Source organism: Cetorhinus maximus, unplaced genomic scaffold (assembly GCF_964194155.1).
Source record: "Cetorhinus maximus unplaced genomic scaffold, sCetMax3.hap1.1 HAP1_SCAFFOLD_2672, whole genome shotgun sequence".
NCBI lineage: Eukaryota > Metazoa > Chordata > Chondrichthyes > Lamniformes > Cetorhinidae > Cetorhinus > Cetorhinus maximus.
The window spans coordinates 1-9,621 of NW_027598605.1; the positions used below are offsets into that span (position 1 = coordinate 1).

Consider the following 9,621-nt stretch of genomic DNA (forward strand, 5'->3'; position numbering starts at 1 on the left):
CACACTCTCTCTCTCACACACTTCTCTCTCTCACACACTCTCTCTCTCACACACTCTCTCTCTCACACACTCTCTCTCTCACACACTCTCTCTCTCACACACTCTCTCTCTCACACACTCTCTCTCTCACACACTCTCTCTCTCACACACTCTCTCTCTCACACACTCTCTCTCTCACACACTCTCTCTCTCTCCCACACTCTCTCTCTCACACACGGGCGGTCCAGTTCCTGGTTAATCTGGGTGCTCACTGACCTGTTTTCATTCGGCCGATCTGGAACCCCAGCCTCTCCAGGGTCTTTGCCAGACCGGTCGATGGACCCTCTCCCAGCCGGCCCGCTGGCCAGACCTCCAACCGATCCCAATCTCCCCTCGCAGGAACGTTCCAGTTGTCAGCGCCACACACGAGCTATCGACACAACTTCCGTCAGCTGGGGGACAGCAAGTGACCAGATTAACCAGATAAATCCTCAACTAAATCACCCTCTCTCGCTCTCTCCCTCTCCGTCGCTCACTCTCCCTCTCCGTCGCTCACTCTCCCTCTCCGTCGCTCACTCTCCCTCTCCGTCGCTCACTCTCCCTCTCCGTCGCTCACTCTCCCTCTCCGTCGCTCACTCTCCCTCTCCCTCTCCGTCGCTCACTCTCCCTCTCCCTCTCCGTCGCTCACTCTCCCTCTCCCTCTCCGTCGCTCACTCTCCCTCTCCCTCTCCGTCGCTCACTCTCCCTCTCCCTCTCCGTCGCTCACTCTCCCTCTCCCTCTCCGTCGCTCACTCTCCCTCTCCCTCTCCGTCGCTCACTCTCCCTCTCCCTCTCCGTCGCTCACTCTCCCTCTCCCTCTCCGTCGCTCACTCTCCCTCTCCCTCTCCGTCGCTCACTCTCCCTCTCCCTCTCCGTCGCTCACTCTCCCTCTCCCTCTCCGTCGCTCACTCTCCCTCTCCCTCTCCGTCGCTCACTCTCCCTCTCCCTCTCCGTCGCTCACTCTCCCTCTCCCTCTCCGTCGCTCACTCTCCCTCTCCCTCTCCGTCGCTCACTCTCCCTCTCCCTCTCCGTCGCTCACTCTCCCTCTCCCTCTCCGTCGCTCACTCTCCCTCTCCCTCTCCGTCGCTCACTCTCCCTCTCCCTCTCCGTCGCTCACTCTCCCTCTCCCTCTCCGTCGCTCACTCTCCCTCTCCCTCTCCGTCGCTCACTCTCCCTCTCCCTCTCCGTCGCTCCCTCTCCGTCTCCGTCTCTCTCTCTCTCTCTCCGTCGCTCGCTCTCTCTCTCTCTCTCTGTCTCTCTCTCTCCATCATCACTCGCTCTCTCTCTCCATCACTCGCCCTCCCTCTCTCTGTCGCTCGCCCTCACTCTCTCTTTCCCTCACTTACCCAGGAGGACCCCTCGGACCCTCCACTTGCCAGGCCGCGAGGGGTCAGGGTCGGTGATGAGCAGATCCTCCACAGACCCTTCCCGCACGGTCAGACCGGGAGTACGGAGGATTTCACTCTGCGGGAGAGAGGGAAGGTCAGGAGGAGATAAGGAAAATGCGCACAGTGTAGAGGGAGCTTTACTCTGTATCTAACCCCGTGCTGTACCTGTCCTGGGAGTGTTTGATGGGGACAGTGTAGAGGGAGCTTTACTCTGTATCTAACCCCGTGCTGTCCCTGTCCTGGGAGTGTTTGATGGGGACAGTGTAGAGGGAGCTTTACTCTGTCTCTAACCCCGTGCTGTACCTGTCCTGGGAGTGTTTGATGGGGACAGTGTAGAGGGAGCTTTACTCTGTATCTAACCCCGTGCTGTACCTGTCCTGGGAGTGTTTGATGGGGACGGTGTAGAGGGAGCTTTACTCTGTATCTAACCCCGTGCTGTCCCTGTCCTGGGAGTGTTTGATGGGGACAGTGTAGAGGGAGCTTTACTCTATATCTAACCCCGTTCTGTACCTGTCCTGGGAGTGTTTGATGGGGACAGTGTAGAGGGAGCTTTACTCTGTATCTAACCCCGTGCTGTACCTGTCCTGGGAGCGTTTGATGGGGACAGTGTAGAGGGAGCTTTACTCTGTATCTAACCCTGTGCTGTACCTGTCCTGGGAGCGTTTGATGGGGACGGTGTAGAGGGAGCTTTACTCTGTATCTAACCCCGTGCTGTACCTGTCCTGGGAGTGTTTGATGGGGACGGTGTAGAGGGAGCTTTACTCTGTATCTAACCCCGTGCTGTCCCTGTCCTGGGAGTGTTGATGGGGACAGTGTAGAGGGAGCTTTACTCTGTCTCTAACCCCGTGCTGTACCTGTCCTGGGAGTGTTTGATGGGGACGGTGTAGAGGGAGCTTTACTCTGTATCTAACCCCGTGCTGTACCTGTCCTGGGAGTGTTTGATGGGGACGGTGTAGAGGGAGCTTTACTCTGTATCTAACCCCGTGCTGTACCTGTCCTGGGAGTGTTTGATGGGGACGGTGTAGAGGGAGCTTTACTCTGTATCTGACCCCGTGCTGTACCTGTCCTGGGAGTGTTTGATGGGGACGGTGTAGAGGGAGCTTTACTCTGTATCTAACCCCGTGCTGTACCTGTCCTGGGAGTGTTTGATGGGGACGGTGTAGAGGGAGCTTTACTCTGTATCTAACCCCGTGCTGTCCCTGTCCTGGGAGTGTTTGATGGGGACGGTGTAGAGGGAGCTTTACTCTGTATCTAACCCCGTGCTGTACCTGTCCTGGGAGCGTTTGATGGGGACAGTGTAGAGGGAGCTTTACTCTGTATCTAACCCCGTGCTGTACCTGCCCTGGGAGTGTTTGATGGGGACAGTGTAGAGGGAGCTTTACTCTATATCTAACCCCGTGCTGTACCTGTCCTGGGTGCGTTTGATGGGGACAGTGTAGAGGGAGCTTTACTCTGTATCTAACCCCGTGCTGTACCTGTCCTGGGAGTGTTTGATGGGGACAGTGTAGAGGGAGCTTTACTCTGTATCTAACCCCGTGCTGTACCTGTCCTGGGAGTGTTTGATGGGGACAGTGTAGAGGGAGCTTTACTCTGTATCTAACCCCGTGCTGTACCTGTCCTGGGAGTGTTTGATGGGGACGGTGTAGAGGGAGCTTTACTCTGTATCTAACCCCGTGCTGTACCTGTCCTGGGAGTGTTTGATGGGGACAGTGTAGAGGGAGCTTTACTCTGTATCTAACCCCGTGCTGTACCTGTCCTGGGAGTGTTTGATGGGGACAGTGTAGAGGGAGCTTTACTCTGTATCTAACCCCGTGCTGTACCTGCATGAGTCTCTTATACAGTTTCCTGTCCACTTGCGCCCGCAGACCCCAGACTGCTGGGCCTTTCCTTCTGTTGAGGACCTTGAAGTGAATTCCAGACTGATCGCAAATCCTTGCACACAGTCCATCCAGTGCATCCACTTCCCGTATGAGATGGCCCTTTCCCACTCCTCCAAAGGATGGGTTACAAGACATCTCACCTGTGGGGAGGAGAGAGGGAGTGAAGGTACAGCGAGCGATGAGGAAGGGAAATGGTCTGTGAGTCGTCATTACAAAGGGATTGGAGTTTCAGAGTGAAGGGGTCTTCCTACAATGATACAGGGCGTTGGGTGAGTCCACACCCGGAGCTCTGGGTCCAGTTTTGGTCTCCTTACCTGAGGAAGGACATCCCTGCCCTAGAGGGAGCGTAATGAAGATTCACTAGAGTGGTCCCTGGGATGAGAGGGATTGTCCCAGGAGGAGAGATTGAGGAGAATGGGTCTCTATTCCCTGGAGTTTCGAAGAATGGGAGGTCGTCTCACTGAAAGGTAGAAAATTCTGAAGGGGATTTGACAGGGTCGATGCTGAGAGGCTGTTTCGCCCCCTCTCCCCGGGCTGGAGAGTATAGAACACGGGGGGGTCCCAGTCTCAGGAGAAGGGGTCGGCCGTTTTGGGCTGAGATGAAGGAGAAATGTCTTCACTCGGGGAGGTTGTGAATCTTTGGAATTTTCCTACCCCAGAGAGCGGTGGGTGCTCCGTCATCGAGTAGGTTCAAGACCGGGAGATCGAGAGGGTTTTTGGACACTGAGGGGATCGAGGGATGTGGGGAGAGTGCGGGAAGGTGGAGTTGAGGGAGAAGATCAGCCACAGGCTGGATTAAGGAGGGGAGCAGGCTCGAGGGGCCGATTGGCCTCCTCCTGCTCCTGTTTCTCCAGCAATGCCTCAATTTTGAATCTATCATCCATGTTTACAAATCCCAACATGGCCCTCACATCCTCCCTATCTCCGTAACCTCCTCCAGCCCCCTACAACCCTCCCTATCTCTGTAACCTCCTCCAGCCCCCTACAGCCCTCCCTATCTCTGTAACCTCCTCCAGCCCCTACACCCCTCCCTATCTCTGTAACCTCCTCCAGCCGCTACAACCCTCCCTATCTCCGTAACCTCCAGCCCCTACAACCCTCCCTATCTCCGTAACCTCCTCCAGCCCCTACAACCCTGCCTATCTCTGTAACCTCCACCAGCCCCTACAACCCTCCCTATCTCTGTAACCTCCACCAGCCCCTACAACCCTCCCTATTTCTGCAACCTCCTCCAGCCCCCTACAACCCTCCCTATCTCTGTAACCTCCTCCAGCCCCTACAACCCTCCCTATCTCTGCAACCTCCTCCAGCCCCCTACAACCCTCCCTATCTCTGTAACCTCCTCCAGCCCCTACACCCCTCCCTATCTCTGTAACCTCCTCCAGCACCCTACACCCCTCCCTATCTCTGTAACCTCCTCCACCTCCTACAACCCTCCCTATCTCTGTAACCTCCTACAACCCTCCGAGATCTCTCCGGACTCCTCCGATTCCGGCCTCTCGAGCATCCCCCGATTCCCATCGCTCCGCCATTAGCGGCCGGGCCATCAGCTGCCTGGGGAGGGCCATAAGCTCTGGAATTCCCTCCCTAAACCTCTCCGCCCCTCTCTCTCTCTATCCTCCTTTAAGACGCTCCTTAAAACCAACCACATTGACCGAGCTTTTGGTCGCTTGTCCCTAATACTTATGTTTCATAACACTCCTCTGAATTACCTGGAGGGTGATTTACGACACTAAAGGCGCTAAGTAAATGCAAGTTGTTGTTGGTGAAATAAGCCAAAGGACAGGGCTTGGGTCATATTCGAAGGGCCGAATGGACTCCTCTGCTTCCCAAAACCCTCCAGCCCACCAAAAGAAGCGAAATGGAGATCCAGTCCTGAGCCGCGCCACTCCCGGTCGAATAGCCCGCCACCCCCGCCCTGCCCACTACCAATCGTCGACGCCTTCTGTGTGATCAGCAGGGTCTCCGCGCCCACCCGGGCAGCCGCCGCCGCTGCCTCCGTCCCCGCGTGTCCGCCTCCCACCACCACCACGTCGTAGCGCTCCGGCGGCGTCCGCCTGGGGTCCTCGCCGAGCCCCCTCACCCCGCCCGTCCCGGCGGGGCGGGGCCTCCGAAACGCTCTCGCTCCACGGCTCAGAGGAGTCCGTCCCAGGAACATCTGCAGGGGGTGGAGGGGGTAAATAAACAAAGGAATGTGGTTAGGGGGAGGGGTGAAATAAAATACTCAAATTAGGAGGTGGAAAGGTTTCTGAGCTGCAAACTTCTCCAGTTTCCACGTCTCTTCGGTGAATAACAGATACTCAGGAGTGAGTTACAGAATGGAATCTAATCGAGGGGTTCGGGTTGGTTTATATACAGAATAACTGATACCCGGGAGTGAGTTACAGACTGGAATCTAATCAAGGGGTTCGGGGGGGTTTATATATAGAATAACAGATACCCGGGAGTGAGTTACAGACTGGAATCTAATCGAGGGGTTCGGGGGGGTTTATATATAGAATAACAGATACCCGGGAGTGAGTTACAGGCTGGAATCTAATCGAGGGGTTCGGGGGGGTTTATATATAGAATAACAGATACCCGGGAGTGAGTTACAGACTGGAATCTAATCGAGGGGTTCGGGTGGTGGTTTATATATAGAATAACTGATACCCGGGAGTGAGTTACAGACTGGAATCTAATCGAGGGGTTCGGGGGGGTTTATATATAGAATAACAGATACCCGGGAGTGAGTTACAGACTGGAATCTAATCGCGAGGTTCGGGGGGGGGGTGGTTTATATATAGAATAACAGATACCCGGGAGTGAGTTACAGACTGGAATCTAATCGCGAGGTTCGGCGGGGGGGGGTGGTTTATATATAGAATAACAGATGCGTGGGGGATAAAATACTCAAAGTAGGAGGTGGAAAGGTTTCTGAGCTGCAATCTTCTCGAATCACCACAAGGGGGTACGTCTTGGGGGCTCAGCCAAGTGACCCTAATGGCCACACAGAGGCGAGGCGAGGCGGGGGGGGGAATACCCGCAGGGTCACTTCGAGTCCAATTGCCGCGAGGTAACGTCCCCGGCGGGGGGGGAGGGACAGCGAGAGAGCAATTGCCGTGTGGAGATGAACAACTGCGTAGCGACGCATCGCCGCGAGGGGATCGCGCACGTCTTGGGGGCTCTTGAGCCCAAACGAAGGACCGAGGGGGGGTGGGGGGGGCAGAGAAAAGACTCAGCCCCCGTCCGGCGACGCAGGGTGCCCCTCGATCCGGAATTCCCACCAGGAATGCGAAGCCCTCCAGCCCCACACCCCCCCCCACCCCTCGGCAAAGCCGCAGGTTAGCCACGATTGGGAATTTCAGAGGGACTTCCCAACTTTTTATTATAACCTTTTCCCCTTGCGTCGAAAGGGAGGCAGCGATGGAATAAATGCAGCAATTTCCAGGATCAATGCACCTTTTCTTAACTCAATGCAGCGATTCCAGAATCAATGCACCTTCTTTTAACTCAATGCAGTGATTCCAGAATCAATGCACCTTCTTTTAACTCAATGCAACAATTTCCAGGATCAATGCACCTTCTTTTAACTCAATGCAACAATTTCCAGGATCAATGCACCTTCTTTTAACTCAATGCAACAATTTCCAGGATCAATGCACCTTTTCTTAACTCAATACAGCGATTCCAGAATCAATGCACCTTCTTTTAACTCAATGCAGCAATTCCAGAATCAATGCACCTTCTTTTAACTCAATTCAGCGATTCCAGAATCAATGCACCTTCTTTTAACTCAATACAGCGATTCCAGAATCAATGCACCTTCTTTTAACTCAATGCAACAATTTCCAGGATCAATGCACCTTCTTTTAACTCAATGCAACAATTTCCAGGATCAATGCACCTTCTTTTAACTCAATGCAACAATTTCCAGAATCAATGCACCTTCTTTTAACTCAATGCAACAATTTCCAGGATCAATGCACCTTCTTTTAACTCAATGCAACAATTTCCAGGATCAATGCACCTTCTTTTAACTCAATGCAACAATTTCCAGGATCAATGCACCTTCTTTTAACTCAATGCAACAATTTCCAGGATCAATGCACCTTCTTTTAACTCAATGCAGCGATTCCAGAATCAATGCACCTTTTTTTAACTCAATGCAACAATTTCCAGGATCAAGGCACCTTTTTTTTAACTCAATGCAACAATTTTCAGAATCAATGCACCTTCTTTTAACTCAATGCAACAATTTCCAGGATCAATGCACCTTCTTTTAACTCAATTCAGCGATTCCAGAATCAATGCACCTTCTTTTAACTCAATACAGCGATTCCAGAATCAATGCACCTTCTTTTAACTCAATGCAACAATTTCCAGGATCAATGCACCTTCTTTTAACTCAATGCAACAATTTCCAGGATCAATGCACCTTCTTTTAACTCAATTCAGCGATTCCAGAATCAATGCACCTTCTTTTAACTCAATGCAACAATTTCCAGGATCAATGCACCTTCTTTTAACTCAATACAGCGATTCCAGAATCAATGCACCTTCTTTTAACTCAATGCAACAATTCCAGAATCAATGCACCTTCTTTTAACTCAATGCAACAATTTCCAGGATCAATGCACCTTCTTTTAACTCAATGCAGCGATTCCAGAATCAATGCATCTTTTCTTAACTCAATACAGCAATTCCAGAATCAATGCACCTTCTTTTAACTCAATACAGCGATTCCAGAATCAATGCACCTTCTTTTAACTCAATTCAGCGATTCCAGAATCAATGCACCTTTTTTTAACTCAATGCAACAATTTTCAGAATCAATGCACCTTCTTTTAACTCAATGCAACAATTTCCAGGATCAATGCACCTTCTTTTAACTCAATTCAGCGATTCCAGAATCAATACACCTTCTTTTAACTCAATGCAACAATTTCCAGGATCAATGCACCTTCTTTTAACTCAATGCAGCGATTCCAGAACCAATGCACCTTCTTTTAACTCAATGCAACATTTTCCAGAATCAATGCACCTTTCCTTAACTCAATGAGCGATTCAAGAATCCATGCACTTTTTTTTGACTCAATGCAGCGTTTCCAAGATCAATGCACCTTTTCTTAACTCAATGCAGTAATTTCCAGAATCAATGCACCTTCTTTTAACTCAATGCAACAATTTCCAGGATCAATGCACCTTTTTTTAACTCAATGCAACAATTTCCAGGATCAATGCACCTTCTTTTAACTCAATGCAACAATTTCCAGGATCAATGCACCTTTTTTTAACTCAATGCAACAATTTCCAGGATCAATGCACCTTTTTTTAAACTCAATGCAACAATTTCCAGGATCAATGCACCTTCTTTTAACTCAATGCAACAATTTCCAGGATCAATGCACCTTTTTTTAACTCAATGCAACAATTTCCAGGATCAATGCACCTTCTTTTAACTCAATGCAACAATTTCCAGAATCAATGCACCTTCTTTTAACTCAATGCAGCAATTTCAGGATCAATGCATCTTTTTTTAACTCAATGCAACAATTTCCAGGATCAATGCACCTTCTTTTAACTCAATGCAACAATTTCCAGGATCAATGCACCTTCTTTTAACTCAATGCAACAATTTCCAGAATCAATGCACCTTCTTTTAACTCAATGCAACATTTTCCAGAATCAATGCACCTTTTTTTAACTCAATGAGCGATTCAAGAATCCATGCACTTTTTTTTGACTCAGTGCAGCGTTTCCAAGATCAATGCACCTTTTCTTAACTCAGTGCAGCAATTTCCAGAATCAATGCACCTTCTTTTAACTCAATGCAACAATTTCCAGGATCAATGCACCTTTTCTTCACTCAATGCAACAATTTCCAGAATCAATGCACCTTCTTTTAAATCAAAGCAACAATTTCAGAACCAATGCACCTTCTTTTAACTCAATGCAACAATTTCCAGGATCAATGCACCTTTTTTTAACTCAATGCAACAATTTCCAGGATCAATGCACCTTTTCTTAACTCAATGCAGCAATTTCAGGATCAATGCACCTTTTTTTAACTCAATGCAACAATTTCCAGAATCAATGCACCTTCTTTTGACTCAATGCAACAATTTCCAGAATCAATGCACCTTCTTTTAACTCAAAGCAACAATTTCAGAATCAATGCACCTTCTTTTAACTCAATGCAACAATTTCCAGGATCAATGCACCTTTTCTTAACTCAATGCAGCGATTTCAGGATCAATGCACCTTCTTTTAACTCAATGCACACCCTGTGCCCCCTCCCCAAGCTGATTCGTTCCCTGCACCCGGTGACTCTCCAGACACTGAGCCTCGGCCAG

General features: G+C 50.3%; 1 protein-coding gene across 1 annotated transcript; it reads right to left on the reverse strand.

Moving 5' to 3' along the window:
• Positions 1 to 255: 255 nt before the first annotated feature.
• Positions 256 to 6,419, reverse strand: LOC144677550 (5-taurinomethyluridine-[tRNA] synthase subunit MTO1, mitochondrial-like; the record flags this gene model as incomplete). The annotated part of the gene is given in 6 exon segments (XM_078537618.1): positions 256 to 354; positions 357 to 431; positions 1,365 to 1,482; positions 3,227 to 3,426; positions 5,216 to 5,444; positions 6,309 to 6,419. Coding segments are annotated over 6 exon segments (832 nt in total), but the record flags the coding sequence as incomplete, so codon positions are not given.
• Positions 6,420 to 9,621: the final 3,202 nt, after the last annotated feature.